The sequence below is a fragment of the Topomyia yanbarensis genome, chromosome 2, assembly GCF_030247195.1.
Source record: "Topomyia yanbarensis strain Yona2022 chromosome 2, ASM3024719v1, whole genome shotgun sequence".
NCBI lineage: Eukaryota > Metazoa > Arthropoda > Insecta > Diptera > Culicidae > Topomyia > Topomyia yanbarensis.
Genome location: NC_080671.1, coordinates 10,434,081 through 10,456,644, shown reverse-complemented (window position 1 = coordinate 10,456,644; position 22,564 = coordinate 10,434,081). Strand labels below are relative to the sequence as shown.

The following is a 22,564-nucleotide window of genomic DNA, read 5'->3' as shown; positions in this document are numbered from 1 at the left end:
GAAGATTTGATACGTATCGTTGCACCCATGCTGCCGAGCGTAACAATCGGTTCCATTTCGAGAAGCGTTCCCACGCTATTATCGACGCGTAAGCGTTGTGGTGGAGAACGGTAGGGCGAAGTTCTTCATCCGTCGATCCGAAGCTGTTGCAGTGGGTTGGCCAGTTTATCTTGTTTGTCCACAAGAATTCTGGACTCCTAAACCAGCGACTGTTCGGTGAGAGGTCGGGAAGCTTTTGCCACTTTGTACCTTCGTCCGCAACATTGAGTTTGGTCGAAATCCAGTACCATTCGGTTGTTGTAGTAGACTCAAGTATCTCGCTCACGCGTGCAGCTACGAATTGGCTATACCGACGATGGTCGGAGTTAATCCAGTGCATGACATCCTTTGAGTCTGTATAAAAGTAGCGCTTTACGATCGGACGTTTATGATGCTCCACGATGCTTTTAGCAAGTCGAGCACCCAGTACTGCTGCCTGTAGTTCTAGTCGGGGAATAGTCACAAACTTTAGCGGTGCTACGCGAGTTTTTGCTCCAGCTATTGCGCATTCTATTTCATCGCCTTCTTCGAACCTGAAATACGACACCGCTGCGTAGCCGCTCTCACTCGCATCTACGAAGGTGTGGAGTTCGATTGTCGTCGTTTCATCGGACGCTGAGGTATGTTTGCGGTAGCACCTAGGTACCGCAACTGATTGAACGCCTGGAAGCACTCGAAGCCACACTCTCCATTTATCCAGAAGATTGCCGCTAATCTTCTCGTCCCAGCCCACACCGGATCTCCATACTTCCTGTAAAAGCACTTTCAGATACATTAGGAGGTTGGCGATCAGTCCCAGTGGGTCGAAGATAGTCATCAGTGTTCGAAGGAGTTCTCTTTTCGTTGGGATTTTTCGTCCCGAGAGCAGGTCGCCATCGTGTCGTGGGGAAAGCTTGAAGGTGAAGCAATCTGTTTTCGTATCCCACCACATGCCGAGTATTTTTTCGATGGCAGTCTCTGAATCTATGCTGAGGCTCGTTTCGACGTGCGGTTTAGCGTCAAGTTTGTTCAGTAGGTGATCGGAATTTGAGTGCCAGTTTCTTATCTCGAATCCTGCGTGAGAATGAATGTGGCGGACTTCTTTCGCCAGCTTAACGGCCTGTTCGACTTCCTCCACGCTCGTCAGCATATCGTCCACATAGTGCTGTTTCGTGATGGCCTCTACAGCACGTGGGAATTCTTTGGCGAATCGCTGGGCATTAAGGTTCATGCAGTATTCGGTTGTGGCTGGGGAGCAGGTTGCCCCGAAGCTCAGGACGGTCATAATATATTCATGAGGCTTGCCTCCGGGTTCTTCGGCGGGCCAAAAAAAATCTCTGGCAGTGTTGATCATTCTCGTTCATTCTCACTTGGTGGAACATCTCGCGTATGTCCGCTGTAATGGCGATCTTATATTCTCGAAACATATACAGTACCGAAACTAGAGAATTGAGTAGGTCGGGTCCTTTCAAAAGTTGCGAGTTCAGAGATGTTCCGCGGACCTCCGCTGCTGCATCCCAGACAATGTGAATCTTGCCTGGTTTGTTTGGGTTGACGACCGGAAAAACCGGTAGATACCACACTCGATTGCGATGAATTTTCAGTTCTGTAGAGGTCAACTTTCGTACATAACCTTTCTCCTCATATTCGCTTATTTTAGATTTGAGCATACTGGCTAGTTCTGGTTCACGTTCCATTCGTTTCTCTAGACATTTCGTTCTCGTGAGTGCCATTGATCTGGAGTTCGGAAGCCGGACGTCGTTGTACTTCCAAAGAAGACCGCTTTCGTATCTTCCGTTCTTTAGAGTGGTGCACTGTTCAAGTAAACGTATGGCGCGCTCATCCTCCTTTGATTGTAGAATTTTGCGGGGTGAAATTATTCCCATACTGTCTAAAGCGAAGTACTCTTTAACGGCTGCGTGTAAGTCCTCGTCATGGCCTTTGTTACAAGCACAGATATGATACGAACGATGAACGGCGTGATCGATAATTGTATTTGGTTGTGATGAGCTGAAGCACGGACCGTATACAATCCAACCCAGTCGAGTTTTAGCTGCTGAAGGCTCGTTATCTCTGCCTTCTCTACTATCTAGTACATGCCCGAGTCGACAGTTGTTCATCCCGATTAATATTCTGGGAGCGATTCTGGAATATGATTGAATAGGAAGTCCTTCGAGGTGCTTATATCTCTGACTCAGATCTTCGATCGACAATGTCTGTTCTGGTAGTCTGAGTTCTGCGACTGTATGAACTCCGGATAGGCGATATTGTTTATCAGGGCTGTGCACACTTGATATGTCGACCGAAAGCTTAACCGAGTTCTTTTCCCACCTACTGGTTCCACCCGTCCAATTCAGGCAGAGTGGCTGGGGGGTTCCTTCCAAGCCTAGTTCGTTGTAAAGCTCTTGTTCCATCAGGGTTGATGATGACCCATCATCAAGGAACGCAAACGTTGCAATTGATTTCCCTTTTCCTTTTATAATAACCGGTACGTACCGAAAGAATACGGAACCGACGCCACTGCGATGAATGTTGCAACACTGATTTAAATCTGTAGGTGGAGAGGGTGGCGCTAATCTTGCGTCCCTGTGCTTGGTATCATTGTGCAACAATTTGTGATGTAAAAATGTGCAACCATTTTGCCCACATGGATCTTTGGCGTCGCAGGACGTGAAATGCTTTCTTAGGCACCTACGACAAAGTTTGCAGGCTCTTAATACTTTCCAGCGCATATCTACGTTCATAGACAAAAAACGTTTGCATCTGGCGACGGTCTCGCAATCCGATTTGCAGACGATACAATCATCTGTCGCTGGCTCACGCGGGCTTTCCGACAGACACTCGGAGTGAACGTTTAAAAATCCTTGATTCTTCTTCTTCTCTGTTTTCCCGACTATGTCCACGTCCGGGGTAGTAACTTCACAAGCAGCTTCCACGATTGTTTTAAGCCATTCATTAAAATCTGTGAGTTTCACTCTCCGAATAGGTTTGCGGGTTAGCGCCCAGCTAAGTTTAACTGTTGGTGGAAGTTTTTCTTCTAGTTCCTGAAGGATTGTTACGCCCGAACAAGGTTTTCAGCGTAGACATCACCGTACCCACATTGTCTGGGTGTAGCAGCAAGCTTCGCGTTGCATCGAAGGCTTTGTCTTTTAGACAGCGTCTTAGGCGAAATATGTTCTCCTCGTTGGTATACCCGCACATTGCAGTGCTACTCTCGAATGTGGCAAAAAATAGGGGCCAATCCTCAGGATCTCCGGAGAAGGTTGGTAGATCTTTAGATACGGCTTGCCGTGCAGCCAGTTGGTTTTTTGAGAGAGCCCGCGCGTGTTGAGAATAGTTACCGGTCGTACTGCGGTTGCTATTCGTGTTTCTCTTTGAAGTAACGGATAGTACGTCGGAGCAGACCGGCGTAGGAGCTATGGAAGTATCGGGGTGAGGTCCGTTCTCCAACCATTTATCAACTTTCTCCTTACAGCTGATATTTTCCTCTTCTTCGTTTGCGAACTCGTATTCACTACTGCATTCTTCCATCAGCACGAGTTGTTCTTCAAGGTGTCTCATTTCCAAAGCTTGCCGTTCTTTTAGAGCTATTAGACGACGTTCACGGTCTTTTGTCGTTCGTTTTGATGACACGATTGACTTTGTTTCACTCTGTGACTTTGTCTCTATAGCAACATTGTCAGGCTTTCGCTTGAGAAGTGCGATCTCCTTTTGTAGCTGATTCTCACGCATACTCCATTGTGCTTGGAGTTTGTAGATCCGCTCGTTCATCGATGTGTTTTTCTGCTCCTCTAGCATATTGATCTGATGTTCAAAATTGGTACGCTGTGTCTGAAACATGCAGCGTAATTTTTCGATTTCTTGACGTAGTTTTGCGTTGTCACTATTATCCGTACATTGTAGCGTTGGCCCTGTGGCCCCGGTGGCAGATAGAGCGTTATCACCAACGTTAGTAGCTTTTGTTGTTGGCGCGACCGTCAATGATTCATCTACGATGGTAACAGCCAGCTCCTGCCCATTAGAGGAGACTGGAGTTGAAGTTCCCGCTGGCTGGGACTTTTTCGTCACGCATTCGTCACAGCACCAGTCGTAATCAGCGATCCCTTCATCTACATGTACACAGCTGTAGTGATACCACTTGTTGCAGTCGTCGCACTGCACCATTCGACTATTGTCCGGAGAATTGCACATATTGCAGCTCACGTTCGTCGGCGGCGGAATCTTCGCCGATTTGTTGCCAACTTTCTTTGATGGCATTTTAAACGGATTTTATAAGTTGTTGCAGAGAAACCACGGCCTTTCCGATTTTATAATCTTTATTCTACGAGGATTATAAAATCCCTAAAATTTTAGATTTACATTAGTTAGTATTTAGTTGAATAGGTAAATTCTTACGTTTAGTGCCCTCTTAGGCTTCTAATTGTTTCCTCCTTGGTAGTTTACTCCACGTATTAGCCACTGTAAGTTAGGTTAGGTTTTAGCGATTATTCACAGGATTGCTGTGTCATGTTTTATGTTACCTCTAATCTGGTCGTGTTCTAGGCTAGACCAAGTATATTAAGGGCGATTAGAAATAATACAGTCCGCTATTTAATACCTGCATTAATTTTAAGTAGATCGTAAGTTCATGAAGTTTTAGTTTAAGTAATTCACGTTTTGTACCTCAATTCAATATCGAAATATCTTTAAATCACCTTTAAATACCGTCTTTAAATACCACTAGATTTTAGTTTACTTGTAGCCTATAAGTTAGATGTAGTATAATATTTCAATAGTTTTAAGTTTAGTAGTAAATTTACCGTTTTAACACCATCGATCACTAGATTCTAAGACGTAAGCTAAGACCGTTTTTATAATTCTTTGATTTGACATTCTCATGAGTCATTGCCTATTGGCTGACGTTTAGTTTACTTGTACGGTACGGGTAAAGAAGATTAATTGTGGACGAGGGGCTTTGTAGTAACATGCGCAATGGCATAAAATTACGCTTCCTACCATTCAGAACAAACGCTGTATGTGGAGTAAAATTACATGATTTACGAAATCAAACGTCATGTAAAATTAAAATCAACCGTAAAACTAAATCATTTTTGATGCTCGTATATGTCATGGTCAGGAGACGTAAATTTACACTTTTTTTCTAGGTGTGTGTGTGTTTAACACCTTCAACTTCACATGAAGCAAGCAACTAAAACAATAACACTCCTAATCCCAAGCATCTAAATTAGCCGTAACGCTATTTTGAGTTGCTATATCTCCACTGTTGAGACAACAGCGTTGCGACTTTTGTTGAGGTTTGAGGTTAGGAGTGCTAAATGTTCTTTTGCTTGATCCAAAAAAATGTGTCAGGTTCCAACTCCAACGGTTGGGTTTAGTTTCACTTCAAGTAATCAAATCATTATTAAATCACATATGAAAACAGTTGTAAAATACTTCGTTATCGATGCTATGTCACTATCAAATTCTGATTACAGTTTAATATATGGCAGTAGAAAATTCATTCTAGTTTAAAAATAATTTTCCTTGTAGCCACAACATCCTTACTACGCAAACCGCCCTCGTGCATTGCTTCAATTTTTCTTACCGTTTCCTTATTTTCTCTTTTTCCACCTTTTTGCAGCTGCCTTACCGGAGGTGATACAGAGGAACTGTCGCAACTGTTCGCCCCAGCAGGCCCAGAATGCCCAGAGGTTGACTAACTTCCTGCAGACGCGCTACCCGGAGGTGTGGGCAATGTTGATACGTAAATACGGCGCAGTTTAAATTCGGCAGAACTTTTTGTTTCGTCCTTTCATTGCGGTTCTGCAATAAGATCATCGAATTTGTATGGCATTATGAACAGAGAAAAAATGCTGGTAGTTGGAAAACAAGACCTTTTTAAACGAAATGAAATTAAGTATAATGCTTGGTACATTGTATACATGGTATATTTTAAGTGTGAAGAGATAGAAGCAGACAAATGTGATAATATCATATCCCCTTCTATGATTTTTGATACATTTCTCAGTTAGTTCTTTCTTGTGCCATATTCATTCTGATTGAGAAACTTATCGTTCTCATCGCCTTGTGTTCGTTAGATTTTTTAAGAAGATAAACCAAAGTAATGTTAGAAGATATGTACATTATCAAACTAATGATATTGTGTAACTGTTACAATGCGCCGTTGTTTAGAATACGTAGTTTCCAACAAACAAGGAAACAGATATCATTTTTATACTCTAAAAATAAACGGTAGAAAACTATTTGTGGATGTGTTTTATCTGTGGGACAGAATTAAAAAGAACTGATTCCGATGCAACGTTAGAACTGCGGTAATACTGACCGCATCCCAATGGACTTGTATTGTGTTTTGTCGAAATTAAATATTTTTGTATTTCTATAAAAGTGGTACAAAAAGTTGTACATGTTCTAGAATTTATAGTGTGGGATGGAGACAGTATGTATCTAGGCATTTATGCCTAACTATGCCAGGCCTGAATATTGCTTCTAATATTGCTGTCAATCTATGGAATGTTCTAAATCCTATGGAATGGCTGTGGGGAGTTGGTCGTACAAGCTAAAACATATTGCGCTCGGGTTTTATAGGCGACGTAAAAGAGAGCCGCAGCAGCTTGGCTCTGGTAGGGTCTAGGGTAGCTGATCATGTTTTCGGTTCGTTAGATGCGTTACTTCATATATAAACCCGATCAGAAACACATAACAAGAATATTTCAAAACTATATCTCCCGTTGTTACTTTTCTGTTATTTTAACTACTAACGAGACCAAATTTGTAACACTATATGTTACGATAATTGCATTCTGTTACAATCTTGTAATTTCATTCTGATCGGGAATACTAGGGTTCGTCGCGGTGCGGATGTGGGCGGTAAATGGATAGTCCGCACCGCAACCGCAAAAAAAAAATAAAACCGCACCGCTTACCGCAACCGCATTGCATTTACCGCACCGCGCGGTAATGCGGTAAATGCGGTAAAAATCATGAATTTTAAAAATTGTGCTGAAAAAATATTCATTTGTTTTGTATAGCCGTATATAGTAAAATGTTATTTTTATTTACACGAAAATTATCTTTGACGGACTCCTCAGAATGTAACATGTATGAAAATATTAAACTTTGCAAGTTTTATTAAGAGGGGGAATGGTTTTGGCGTAAAAAAAACACTTTTTATCGATTGTTTTTTAAACTTTGCGTGAAGCGAACTGATCAAAACTTTTGCACATTATAGCGTATCATTTCAATAGCATGCTGTAATTTTTCCATGCAGAAATATAGACAAACGACTCGGTGACGAAGCTTTTTGTAGAACGTCTCTGGAAAAACATGATTTGCGGTGTTACTGCCATTCAAAAACTACTTAACCGATTTCTTTCAAACTTTGTATACAGATTTTATGTAAAAAAACCAAACTCCTACGTTAAAGTTTCGAGATAAATTTTCAATTAAGGCAAAAACTGTCCAAACTATGCAAAGTTTGGCATCTGGGCTAACTTTGACACTTGTCACAATATGAAGGAAGACCTTGAGGGAGACTTTGAGAAACACTAAAAATCGCCCTACACTAACTTCGAAAGCTTTACTTTCAAAAAGTTACAAAATTCTCCTAACTGAAAAATATTATTTGTTAATTTGGTAGAAAATATTCCCAGTTGGACGAACAATGGACGCACGCAAAAAAATTCCTCCAAAATCGTTTGGTTTGATGATGACAATTACATTCTTTGGATTGTTTTTAAGTCGTAGTATCATTAGTTAATCTCTAAGTTCTCCAAATTAATCAAAATTCACAGTTGAGAAAATGTCGTCGAAAACGATTACGACTCCACGATTGCCAAGAGGAATCAGGAGAAATTATGCATTTTGTAATTGGATTTGACAGTGCGTTTTATGTATTTGAAAAGGTTCGTTTGTATTTTTTTTCTTTGAAGTATAAAATAAATAGTTTTCAAAATATGTCGTAAAATTATGGTGCCAAATTATATTGGACACAGCTTATAGATTTTATTTTTAGTAACAGTATGTTTTATCATAATTGAATGACCAAAATGTAAAAAATCAAGTAGCGATAGGTCGAATGCAGATTATATTCGGATTTCTTTTCAAATCATTGTCAAGTCTATGAAAATTAGAGCAATTGAATGTTTATCATGTTTCTCCATTGTAGGGTAATAAATAAAACTCGAACGTTCTGGAAGAAAGATGTTCCTAATAATGTCATTGCTAAGCATTCGTTCAGAAAATAAATCCAGTTGCGTCCTTCTCAAATGGTAAAAGTCATAGTTTTAATTCACTTTTTAAAGCAGACTGCAGAGTTTATCAATTATTTTTTGAAGTGCGGTTGCGGTAATACCGCGCGGTAAAAGCTCATTTCCCGCACCGCATCCGCGGGAAAAAGTGTCTCACCGCACCGCAGTTTTTGCGGTGCGGGTGCGGTAAATACCGCGCGGTTGCGGTAATTACCGCAACCGCGACGAACCCTAGGGAATACATCTCGGTTAATTACAGAAGTAAATTAAATGAACAAAATGTGTGAAGCTGTTTGGATATACCTCTAACTTTTTTTAACGGCATTTCATTTTGAATAATTCCGACATAATACGCAGGTTTTCACGATCAGGGTTATCATATTCACAGATTTTTCTGTAATGTCACAGATTTTTTTCACAATTTTTGGTCACAGATTTTTTTTCACAGATGACAGATTTTTGGCGTTTTGATGAAAATTTCACAGATTTTTGGAAATATTGAGATTTTTCACAGATTTTTTGGAAATTTATCACAGATTTTTTTCCAGTTTTAGTCATCACAGATGGTAAAAAGATTTTTTTGACTTAAACACAGATTTTAATGTGGCATCCCTGTTCATGATGTGATATCAGTGTCAGTGGCCGTTTTATTCCGTGCTTTACTATTCCTTTTGCATTCTTACTGATTAGTTGTTTACATCAATCGCTCCAACTATTTTTAATTTTCGACGATATTTGTGGAGTTTTTATCGTTGTTTATTGTATTAATCGAACAAGAATTTTGTTTTTACCGTTGTGCAGTTTAAAAGTGTCTCCTGTTTGTTTTTGTATTGCGAAAAAAATAGCGAAGAACGCAATCAAGTGAACTTCTGTGACTTAACCACCAAAACTATCCACCGAACGCAGCGCCATCTATATTTCATTGTTCGCATTCTCAGATCGGCACGCATTATGGCAAGTGATTGCCATTTGCCATTTGCCACTGCGCAAAAACCGTCAAATCGGACGACGACTTTATCGAATGCATGGGCTTTTGCAAAAATGAGGTGCATATGCAATGTGGGAAACAAACCATTTTGAAAAAAAAAACTTGCGTTAAACTCAAATTTATTTTGGATGTGCAATGAATGTGTCAAACTGATGAAGTCCGCTCACTTTCGCGACACCGTTTCATCGCTTGGATGTGTTATCGCTGCTATCGCTGGGAAAATTGATGACGTCTGCGCTGTACTAAAGACCGAGTTATCCAAAAATAACCAGCAAATTTCGCACCTCGCCCGAAAAGTTTCAACAAACTTCGGTATCTGTCGACCACCTCAGAAACATCGTCGCGAGAATGACCCTGATCCGAGGAATATTCTTGTTGGCGGTCGATGGTTAGTCAATAATAGCAACATTGTTACGGTTCCTCCTCCCGCACCGTTGCTCTTTTTGTATCTTTCCCGCTTTCATCCCAGCGTTAACAAGGAGTCTGTCGAAAAATGTCCAAAGAAGAATAAAATTGTAACGAGGAAATAAAGGTTATTCCACTTGTTAAAAAAGGCATAGACGTCAGTACTTTGAACTTCTTATCGTGCAAAGTTGGAGTTCACTCAAATTACCGCGATGCAGCCCTTAACCCTCACACATGGCCGCAAGGCATACTGTTCAAGGAATTTGAGGATAGCTGTACCCAGAACATTTGGAGCTCGCCGACTGATTTTCTTTCGCCTTCAGAAGAAGCATGTCCTCTAATGCAACCTGGCCCATCAATGGTCCTGCAGAGGACTTTTTTTTCCTTTTTTATTAACGACTTATAGTGAGTCAATCTTTTTCCTTTTTTATATTGTAACGACATATAATTAGCAAGCGACTGGAAGGTGAAGTATTTTCAAATATTAAGAGCCATAGTACTCAAGGAAGAGCAAGAATTTGAAGTAAAAAAGTTTAGAAAAGCGTGGAGTAGGGTCAATGAACAAGCTTAGAGTTTCCCGGCTACCTAACTCTTTGTCTTTTGCAACGCAGGAGTCAGGATCTTTTGGCATTAAATGCGAATCACCTGAGTCTGCGGCATGTCCGGACAAGCGTAAAGTCAATTTAATGACCTATGCTGTCGGTTCCGAAAAGAATTCACTGAGAAATATGAGTGACATCAACTTAGTTACTGGGCAAGTTCCCCGGGGACGTCAAGAACCGTCATAGTTGGCCAATAAGGTCAAAACTACTTTAAAACGTCTTTAGAGATCAAGATTCGCAAATCCAAGTAATGTTGGAACGTTTCTAATATGTATTACACCATTTGGACATCATGGTGTTTTCAGTTTATATGGGAATTTGCTGTGTGTCCGTACTCTTCAACCCGTAACTCCGGAACCGAGAGACCGATCAACAAAAATTTCAATTGTTATGGGAGCGTTATACCGTTCATTTAAAACTAAGTTTGAGCAATTTGGTTCAGCCATCTCTAGGAAAAGGTAAAAATGTTGCATACGTAGATGATGGTCAAGAAATGATTGGTGGAAAGTCACCATGCCGAGAATATGAGCAAAACCCCTTCACCAACCCAGTGCTTAACTTAGAGCAATAAAACTTGCGACAGCGCTCATAAAATTCTTCCACCCACGCTATATGCGGTTTGTTTACAAGCCTGACAGTAGCGACCAAGCCTTGTGACCTTTTATTCCCAACCCAGCAGTGAACTTTACGATCCATATACATATGTAGGTTGACGCGGGTGAATTTTCGAGATGCATCAGCATAGTAACTTTCGTTTCATTCGGGTGTCTCTTCCTCCCTTCTAGTATGATGGAGCATAAATTGTTTTTCTCCATTTTCCGACCCGATCAATGGAACGGGCTCGAACCAGCTATAGCCTGGCATGACCGGAATAAGATTATGTATTTTTCTATGCTTTTATCCGTCAACTCGTCCATCCGTACGGTCATAGTAACAGAATAGAATGTGTAGCAGAAAAACAACTAAATCGGGGTATGACCGGAATGTCGGATTTCTTGGAAGGAATGCTGCCGAAAAGCTTATTTTCCTTTTGGTCGGTCCCGTTTTTGCGAGTGGGTTGTAATCTGCTAGCCATATATAGTAAGGAGGAGCAAACTGCTTGCTTTTACAGTCCAATATGCTGGTATTCCCATCGCGCGTTTCTCCATAGGGAATTAAACCGGAAGACTTCATTCTTAAGATTACGACGAAATTGCTTGTGTTTATGTTTGCAATAAAGAGGGGCAGAAATTGAAAATTGTAGCCGAGGAGAATGTCAAACAATTAACTTTTATATTGGACGTTTATCTAGATTGCCGCAAAGCGGAAAAGAATAGTGTCGAATTAACCCTCTTGAGACTGATGTCTCCCGTTTAATTAGGGTGACCATATGAGGCGAGTAAAAAACCAGGACAGTCGAAAGGGGACTGCCTCCCCCCGTTACCTATCAATCGACTGTACTTTCTCCACAGGTTTTCGGCAGTTACAAAGATCTTGGGTCGGGCTGGCAGAGCTTCGGCAGTAAAAAAGTTCTGTGTGTCTGAAAGGAAGAGCTCTACCAGAAATTTTTTTGTGGGAATTCGATCACCGTGCTTTTTAGGATTAATACACACACACGCGAAGTTCTTGCTACACCACCACCAGCAAAAGTTTCATGCTGTTGTTGGAGAAATCGGAAATCCTGAATTGAGCAAATGAGACGAACTATTATGAGATCGTCTGTGCAGGAGCAGGCGAGAAGTTTTCAGCACTTAATACACGTCATTGAAGCAAATCAGAAACATCAACGGTCGCAAGTAGCTTCCCTGCGCTATATCTGGCAGTCTCGAATGACAACCATTGGTAAGCAGTATCACAGTGATCGGACACGCTGTGCGTAGATTCTGTTGTTCCAGCATTCGTTGGTGGCTGAGTTGCAACTCCGGTTGTTGGTTATTTAGTTAATGTTGTTGGGTTTGCTCGCAGTTGATGTTGTTTCATTAGAGGCTTTCACACATGGTTTGGCACATAGGGATCTGTCCTTCATATGTGCGCAGCGTGATTTGAGATTTGCTTCTCACGATACGAACATCATTGGATATACCTGGAAAAAAGTTTCTCCAGGTTTCAAACTTTCACCGTTACGTACTTCGACATCAATAGTGAATTTATTGGTTGTACGCGGGGATAGATCGTGCAGACTCACACCACTCTTATCTTCGTCAATATAAACGGGTATCTTGATTCTAACATTGACATGCGTAACGACGTGTTGCATGTTGTTTCCCATAGCCAAACTTTTCGCCATGGCCAAAGTTTCAAATGCTATCAGCATCGCATTACGAGTATGTGCCTTTATTAATTGTTCCACTTCGCGCACACAAGGGCGGATTGGACAAACGACCACTGTATTGGATCGAAGATTGTTCACATTTTGCTGCTGATTTTTAAATAAACGATCGATACCGCATCAATGAAAGTAACGGTGCAACGGCTTGGGACAACTATTATTTTTCGATTGCTTTGCTGGCGCGGTACATATAGACGGCAGACTGTATGTAGAAGCGTTCGTTTGATTCACTGCACTGTTAGCGCGATTGTATCTTCCGATCCGATTGAGATGGAAAAGTAGACTGATTAGAAACTGGTATTGATCCTAAAGGGATTCCATAATTACCAGCTCGAGAGAGCACTCAATAAGGTTATTCCACGACAGTTATTGTTGTTTCGCCATTTTCCTTTTTATGAAATGGATTTACAGTAAAACGAAAAACAGCCACTTGCAAGAGAACTCTAGAAGAAGCAGAATCGCAAAAGCTTCGATGTGTCTTCTTAGAGGTAGGCACTAGAGGAAATTTTTCGGATCCCGGAATCATTGTTTCATCGACATTGCTAGCGGCCAGAGTTTTGTCCACAACTGGAATCGGTTCGATTTGTTCGATTGCCAAATGTTGTTGCAAACAGACTACAGCTCATTCATATGGTACGTACATACGAACGCCTCTTTCTCTTTTCAATTTTCATGTAAAAAAGTAAGTGGGAAAAAGAAATAACGAGGTACTATCGAGAGATTAAAAAATGCATCGGATGGTACAATTGAGAGATTCGAGTGTATTAAGTTTTGTTTGTCGTACTCTGGAGCAGAGTGAATAATGCGAAAACTCAATAATTAGAAATATAACGAGTGTTCAATAAAAATGAGAATTATTTCAATACCTTTCTGTAATTAAAGAAAAGAGCGTAAATTTTTTTCTCCTCAAGACAATTGCTCTCTGAACTTCGTATAAATGGGAGACATGGTTCATTTCGCTCGGGTGCTGTCAGTTCAATCAAAGATGGCGTCGAAACAGTAAGTACTCCGCGAGCGTGTTGTGCGGTTTTACGAAACACTTGACCATTGTGGAAAAAAGTTTACGGTAGACCACTTTCGAGATAAAAACTTGCCCGTGAGCACAGTTTACCAAATCCTGGCATCCCTGAGCGTGGAGCGGAAGGCCGGTATCGGCCGCCGACGAAGATAATGACGAAGAAGAAGAAGGAAGCGTTGAATAAGCTGTTCAACAACAAGGGCGAAACTAGTTTGCGTGATGCCGGCCTTGATTCACCAAGTTCTCAAGATGGAGGACATCATCTATCGGAAGAAGACTCGGTTCCCCGACGACATGGACGAGCAGATAGCGATCGGGAAATCGCAGTGCCGGTGGTTGACGAACAACTACCGCCAGGCATTGCTGCTCTCGAACACCCACATTCCAGGAAATGACAACTACTATTCCAACGACAAGTCGGCCACACACCCCGAAGTAAAATATTAGTTTAAGCATAAATTTAAAAGAAATGTTATGCTGTACATCGCCATATCGGACAGAGGAATTTCAAAACCGTGGTTCAATCCAAGCGGTCTGGCCATCAATCAACAAGTGTACCAGGAGGAGCGTCTTGAGTGTATTCTTCTGCCGTTCTTAAAGGAGCATCATGTGGTTGGGAAGTACGTCTTCTGGCCGGACAAGACGTCTCCCCATTACACCAAGAAGACGCTGTAGTATCTTGAACGGAAAAAGATACCGTACGTGCCGAAAAAAAAGAAACCCCACTAACTTTCCCCAATGCCGTCCCATTGGGGTTTTTTCGGCTCCCTCAGTGCTTCAGTGTATAAAAATAATTGGCGAGTCAAGGATAAGAAGCAGTTGACTACCAGGATCCGGAATTGTATCCGGAAGAAGGACGTCCGTGCCGTCCAGTGCTCTTGTGAGAACATCGCGACTAAGTGGCGTCGTACTGCTGACCAGGGCCCCTTCTCTAATATTCATTGACATTTTTTAGAAGAATAAACATTATGTTTTATAATAAAAAATACTGAATTCGTTGAGGATTTTTTTTTGTTTTTCAACTACATGACTAAAAAAACTCTTATTTTTATTGAACACCTGTTATTAGGATTACAGGAGAAAAACCAGGACAAATCAAGCTTTTTCCTCGACTTCCCAGGACACCAGGACAGTCATTGAAAAACCAGGACATGTCCTGGGAAACCAGGACGTATGGTCACCCTACGTTTAATTCCACTATAATAATAATTAAATACAGTTGCATTTCATCACCAAACAACAAATATTAGTATTTCGACTACGATTTATAGTCCTCTTCAGTGTTCATTCCAGATAAATAAAGTCCATATCAGTAATATAAACACTAAAGAAGACAGTGGAGAAGTCTCACTTCCGCCCCCCTCAAACCAAAATTAATCGAATTTAATATTTTGATGATGACTAGTTTAAACATATATTTTAATAATTATTATTAAAGTCAATTGTCTGCTCATTACATTGAGATTCTAATGTTTTAAACATCACGGGGACTTTTGTAACTGTGTGGATCTTATAGTTGACAAATCATGTCAATGATGCCTTCAACAAAGTTTTTGAGAATGCTTTTACAAATAACTTGGCTGAAACCATGAATACTCCATATATTCAGGGTATCGAGATATGTTAGGCTATTTGCGTAAGGGAATCTTCAAAAATAGTTATTCTGATATTGCTGTATATGATCAATCTCTTTTGCTGCTAATAAACTATAAAACAAAACATTTTATCCAAGTCAAGTGTTCTAAAGCCTACAGTTATATTGAAAAAAGAAACTATACTTAAAAATGCTATATACATAGAGCTTTCAAATCATCAATTGAGATGTTTTAATATTGAAGAGTTGATTCTCCATCATTATTTCTAAGAGGATCTATTACTAAGGGACGATCCATAAATGACGTAGCATTTTTTGAGTGATTTTTAACACCCCCTCCCCAATCGTAGCATTTCGTCCCAAATTTCTTTATACGTAGCTTGACGGTAACCCTCACCCCCCTCCTTGTCCCCGTAAAAAATTAAAAAAATCAAAAACGATGTTAGATGAAACGGGTAAGATTGTCGTGACATCAGGTCAACCCCTGGTCCCCTTTAAAAAAGCTACGTAGCATGACATGATCTCACACATCATCACAAAATACAAAATTCCCCCTCCCTAATATAATGCTACGACATTTATGGATAGCCCCTAAAATGATTATCTAAGAAGATGGATGTTGGGGATCTTCGTGCTATACTTTCACTAAGGTACTTCACTTACCAATCAGTCTAAGGTCGTGTGGTCCTTTGCTGTAAAAGCCGTCTCCAGTTCAGTCGGTCCATGTATGTCTCTACCATCGTCTCAAGATTGTGTGCCAGAATATCGAAGTTACCGGAGAAGCTAAAAAGTTGAACAGACTTCCGGAAAACTGTTCGTGTCAATCTTCGCTTTGTTTATTGCACCTTTCAAAGCTTTATTACGCATTCTACAAGAAGGCCTAGCCGTATCCCTTTCCGAGTTTCAGAAGTATCTTTGAGACTCATCACTCGATCTGTTATCGTTTGTCCGATAATCCGTAGTTGGGCAGCATATGCCAATTTTCGCAATGAACTCGCTTGTTAACGGTGATTATCAGCTACAAAGAATTTTGGAGAACACCTTAAGCAATATGAGTGTTCGGTAACTAGTTGCAGCAATCCCGCTTAACACCCTTTTTATATATTTATACACATCTATCCAATCCTTCGCTAAAGTCTCTTTCTTTCAGATCTTCAAAACCCCCTAGTAGAGTGCTTTAGGCAGACAGCCAGCTCAGTCCTCCGAGTTTCAGCAGGTCACGTGGCAGTTGATCATTGCTAGCTGTTTTATCATTCCTAAACCGTTCGATCTTCTCATGAAACTCAGATAGATCCGGTGCTGGGAATCTGTCGTCGACTGCGCGTGTCCCCATGCTGATTCTTGCGATACTCTCGTCGTCTACTGCTATTTAGATGTTCGTCATAATGCACTTATCACTCACACTCCATCGTGAATATTAGTGTCTTATCATATGTCGGCTAATGGCACATAATATTTTCTCGAGTGATTGACCTTCTCGCAGAATTTTCGTAACTCGGTACAAATTCTCCATCGTCTCATTCTACCGATCTTCCTGTAGGCAATTCCGAATTACATTCGCATTGCGGAAGGTGCGAACAACATTTGTGAAATCGGAGAAGAAATTTCCTGAATCCAAAGGCAAAGGGCTTTGCATAGCTTCCATATATATTCCACCTAACATGTTGATTGGGCACCGACGGCTACATGACATATAAGAATCCCTACCTGCACCGCGACTAGTTTTGAGCGACTTTAAGTCTCACGGTACAGCATGGGGTTGCCTCTATGATGATAACCGTTCTTCCCTAATTCACGATCGTTGAGATAAGTTCATTTTTTACAATTTTAAACACAGGTGAAATGACACGGATTCTTGCTCCTCCAGCACGCCCGAGCGCATTAGACCTGTTCCTCTGCTTGACCTCACTGCGGTTAAATTGGACGTGGAAGGTAATCCCTGATCCCTACGGCAGCGACCATCCACCGATCGCAACCTCAATGAATAACGGCTCAAGGCCATTGGAATCAATCAATATTTCGTATGACTTTACACGAAATATCGATTGGAAGAGGTATGCGGCCGCGATATCCGTCAACGTCGAATCTACTCAAAAACTTCCTCCTTAGGAAGAGTACAGCCTTTTGGCTGGCCTGATTTTCGTCAGCGCGAACCTAGGTCAAACTAAGTCAGTACCCGGCACGAACATACAAAAACGTTCTGCTAATTCGTGGTGAGACAAAGAGTGCTCAGACGTGTACGCGGAGAAGGCCGCCGCATATAAGACCTTCCGGGATGACGGGTTATCCGCTAGCTATCGACAATACGCGACGTTAGAAACGCGAATAAAGAGTTAGACGAAAGCCAAGAAACGTAGTTACTAGCGGCGGTTCGTTGACAGACTAACGAGAGCAACATCGATGAGTACTCTTTGGGGCACGGCCCGGCGTTTGCAAAACCGAAACAGTACCAATAAGAACGTGGAATATTCAAACCGTTGGATATTCGATTTTGCCAAGAAGGTTTGTTCGGATCCCGTCCCGGCACAGAAGATCTACCGCGTCGCGTCCCCTCACGATAACGCGAAAGAAACACCGTTTTCAATGGTAGAGTTCTCATTTACGATCTTTTCATGTAACAATAAAGCCCCAGGGCCAGACAGAATCAAATTTAACTTGTTAATGAATTTCCCAGACTCTGCCAAGAGACGTTAGTTGAACTTATTTAACAAGTTTCTTGAGGCTGACATTGTCCCACACGATTGGAGACAAGTGAAGGTAATCGCCTTCCAAAAACCAGGAAAACCAGTCCCCGACCACAATTCGTATCGTCCGATCGCAATGCTGTCCTGTATCCCGAAGTAGTTCGAGAAAATGATCTTGTTTCGCCTCGACAATTGGGTCGAAGCAAATGGTTTACTGTCAGATACACAATTTGGCTATCGCAAAGCCGAAGGCAAAAACGATTGTCTGGCGTTGCTCTCAACAGAAATTCAAATGGCCTATGCTAGCAAAGAGCATATGGCATCAGTGTTCCTAGATATTAAGGGGGCTTTTGATTCAGTTTCGATCAACATTCTTTCAGAGAAGCTGCACCAACATGGTCTTTCAGCGACATTAAACAACTTTTTACTAAACTTGTTGTCGGAAATGCACATGCATTTTTCACATGGTGATTTATTGACATCACGATTTAGTTACATGGACCTTCCCCAGGGCTCATACCTAATCCCTCTGTTATACAATTTCTACGTCAACGACATTGATGATTGTCTTGACAATTCCTGCACGTTAAGGCAACTTGCAGACGATAGCGTCTTTCTGTTACGGGACCCAAAGCTGTTGACCTACAAGGACCATCACAGAATACCTTGGACCATTTGTCTGCTTGGGCTTTTAAGCTGGGTATCGAATTCTCTACGGAGAAAACTGAGCTAGTTGTATTTTCTAGGAAGCATGAACCATCACAACTACAACTTCTACTAATGGGTCAAACTATCGCTCAGGTCTTCACAGTAAAATTTTTAGGGGTCTGGTTCGACTCGAAAGGTACTTGGGGGTGCCACATTAGATATCTGAAACAGAAATACCAGCAAAGGATCAACTTTCTTCGTACAATAACCGGAACATGGTGGGGTGCCCACTAGACTGGTTCAATTTTTGACTTTTAGCTCCACCAGGCTCTACTGATTCCTTTTATGGCCCTTAGTAATTGTGCAAACTTTGGTACCGATCGGTTGCGTCTACGGACCCTCCAAAAATTTCAAAGTTTATATGGAAATTAGTATCAATCAATTCATGAGAACACTATATATTTCTAAAGGTATTCTTCTACTGAATACATTCGTGGAACATTGTAAGTTTGTGAAAATTCGCTGAGAAAAGTTATTAACTAAAGAAGCAGCATGACTTCAAAACAAATGGATTTTATTCTTAATCATAGCAACCCTGTTTGAATAGCTGTATCTGCAATACGGGAGCGGTGGCTGGTAAGCCTAGTTCACATTTGAGAATTATGAGTAATAAACCTCGTATCCATGACACAATTTGTGTTTCCACAACACTAGATCGTCCCGACTATATACATGGCGTTACATTCAAATGTTTGGCTGGGTTACTGTTGTTCGCTGGACATGTTCAGATTTTGTTATGAGTCTTGTCCATAATTTGGGAATACACATCCGACAGTCAAGCGATTTTGATGCTTTCCGGAGCTAATCCCCGATTTTTGTGATTCCGTATGACGTTACCGTGCTATTTTATTCATGAGTTTACAATCCAATTTTTATACCAGGGTAGCGGGATCAATGTTCATGATTTCATGATCTTTGTCGCTATTTTCGTAATTTCTATTCACGTTATCATGAAATTTCAGTCATGAGTAAAGTGATTCATGCTCATAACTTCAGGATCCTAGTCCTATTTTATTAACGAGTAATGTGATCTATGTCCATGACTGCAGGAACTTTGTCATGGTTTTCATACCTTCTGTTCACGTTGTCGTAATATTTTAACCACGAGTAGGGATTCATTTTTATTTATGTTCATGTTTTCAGGATCTTTGTGACAATTTTTGCTATTTTGTCACGAGTTGTGTGATTTATGATTATAATTTCAGGACCTTAGTCACGATTTTTGTAATTTCTGTTTATCTTATCGTGATATTTTATTCTAGAGCTTACTTTCAAATTTGGCACGTGGAGTAATGTGACATGATATCAGCAGTTTCATCGTGGTATTCGTAATTTCTTTTCGTCTTGTCGCGATCTGTTATTTTTTGGTTACTTACTTCGGTTTTTACTCGTTGTAACGTGATAAGGTGAACTGGATCATAAAAGTGTGACTGGTTCGCGGTATCTTGTTCTGTAAACTATATCAGGAACACAATTTGTGGCGCTCAGCGCAGTTTTCGTTTTCTATCCAGACATCACATTGAACCGTATTAAATGAATAGCGATGTTCGAGGTCCTAATATTTTTTTTGTATCTACAGCTTGTATCTATTCTTGGTCGCTTGCAGCTGGATATTTCATGAAAAGTGCACGGAACAAGAATTATTCCACAACTAATACTACAAATTTCGTGAAATTAGTTCACGTAAAAATTTCATTACACTAGAAATCATGAACCAGTTCACGAATACATGAGTAATATGTAATGAACTTGGGAACCATTCCACCATTTTTATTGGATCGTGAGCAATATACTAGATTTTACACAAACCGACATAACCCCACAAAATGAGCCGGATGAACTTCGTTTGACAAATCTCGGTGGTTTGTTTACATGGAAGTTACGTGAGTTCGAATGTAACAGATGAGCACCCGCTGGACTCGCACTCACGCAACTGACAAAGTAAACAAACCACCGAGAATTGTCAAACATGAACTTCATTCATCATGAGTTCATTCGTGTCGTCATCTTGTAGAACTCAATTAGGAATCATGAACCTGTTTACGATTACATTTATAATATTTGATGGATTTGTGAACTATTTTACAAGCACGAATGGTAACTTGTGACTATTATACTAGATAAAATGAAGTAGTTCACGACATTAATAACATTTTATAATTTTGTGATTTATTTCACGGGTACGCATGGTCAGTCGTGACTATTATACCAGGAATCATGAACGAGTTCTCGAATACATGAATAATATTTCATGATATTGTGAACTGTTTCAGGAGCACGAATGGTAAGTCTTGACTAATATATTAGGCATAACGAATTAGTTCACGAGGATTGAATGGATTCACGAATAAAATTCCGAGTTTCGTGAAATAGATCACGAGAAAATATCTACAATGTTTTGATTTTGCGAACTAATGTGCCTAAATCAATGAATAACAGTATGAGTCAACTGAGTTTAATGATCATAAAGTTGTGAACTAGTTCACGTACAGAAAATCGAGTTGGTAATGACAAGGAAACAGTGCCTGAATTTCACAAAACAAAAACAAATATTTACACTATTTACTGGTTATGAGGGCGTCACTAAAGCGAAATTGAACATAATTATGAAATACACGATTTTTGTTCATAGTCCTGTTTTCGTAGCGTAAAAACGTGAATATTACAGAATCCATGGTACTTTATTCACGATTTTAGGAACAATGTTTATACGGTTGAACGGTGGCGTCGGATGGATGAGTATGGCAAGATACAAGAGGTTGTTTAGTCGCTAGGATTAACTACTTCAAACCAATCAGACACTACCGCTAACCAATTCCATTCCTTCTCGATAATAGACATTTACCCAATTTGTTGAGCTGAGTCGATTGGTACACAATACTCGGCCTTCCAGGTCTCATAAAAAGTCGTCAAAGTTCACCATTTCTTTTATAAGAAACGTAGAAAAATCAAAACCCTCCCCATGAGCATTTTCTGCGCACGGGCCTGATCTGAATTCTATTGACGCTATTCCTTCGATGGAACATGGAAAGCACTCAGCGTATTTTTTAGGGAAAATACGGAACCTACTGAATGCTCTATCTGACAATTCTTTCCATATTATCTTGGTGTGGGTCCCTTCTGATTGCTCCATTCCGGGAAATGAGAAGGCGGACGCCTTAGCTAAGGTGGGTACCCCAGAAGGTGACGTTTATGAAAGACCAATTTGCATCAACGAATTTTTCAGTATTACTCATCAGAGAACTCTCGAAAGTAATGGCGAACCATTACACGCTGGATCTCCTGAGTATTGGGCTCGTGGATAGTGGTACCTGTGCTTGTGGCGATGGCTATCACGATATCGAGCACATTGTCAGGGCTTGAACCGAGTACATTTCCGTCAGGTCTCGGCTAATGGATACCCTCCAGGCCCGTGGAAGACCACCCAACGTTCCGGTTTGAGATGTTATGGCTAGCCGCGATCTCCTCTATATGTCCCTTGTACTTTCCTAAAAACCATCAATATACAGATTTAACTGCCCTTTTCGTGCCGTCGAGAGCCGCGGCGGGCCCCAAGGTTTGTATTACTGCCGGGCCCTTTTAAACCTAAGCCCTCTAGTTCAGCATGAGTTAGTACCAGCCATGATAAACTCGTGAGTGCGTGGTTTCTATTAGACTCCAGTTGACTCATATTGCCAGATCCCCAGATAGCGTGCTAGATAGGTGAATTTCGACAGCTTCTTATTCTGTGGTATCCAAACCGGAAAAAATTGCAATAGTTAAGAGTTTTCAATTTGCGTACTCGGGTGCACATAACGATGAACAACTAATTAGAGGTGCACGGTGCTAATTCCTGTATTCGTACCTCGATTGTGTCATCGCCTATATATACAGAGGCTGGCTTCGTTGCCACATCCAACGATTTATTTCTTTTAAAAAAAAACAAGTTTAATTTTTGCTTCTACTGTGTAGACAAAGCGACACACGGATTGATTTATTTGCTGGTGGCGGTGT

The 22,564-nt window shown here is 40.9% G+C and overlaps 1 protein-coding gene across 1 annotated transcript in view; it reads left to right on the top strand.

The window, feature by feature from the left end:
* The window catches only part of LOC131678567 (putative odorant-binding protein A10), a 104,808-nt gene extending 98,548 nt beyond the window's left edge, over nt 1-6,260 (top strand). Inside the window, exon 2 of the mRNA XM_058958779.1 lies at nt 5,639-6,260. Coding sequence (XP_058814762.1) covers nt 5,639-5,781 — 143 coding nt within the window. The 3' untranslated portion in view covers nt 5,782-6,260. The remainder of the gene's footprint in view (nt 1-5,638) is intronic.
* Nucleotides 6,261-22,564: the final 16,304 nt, after the last annotated feature.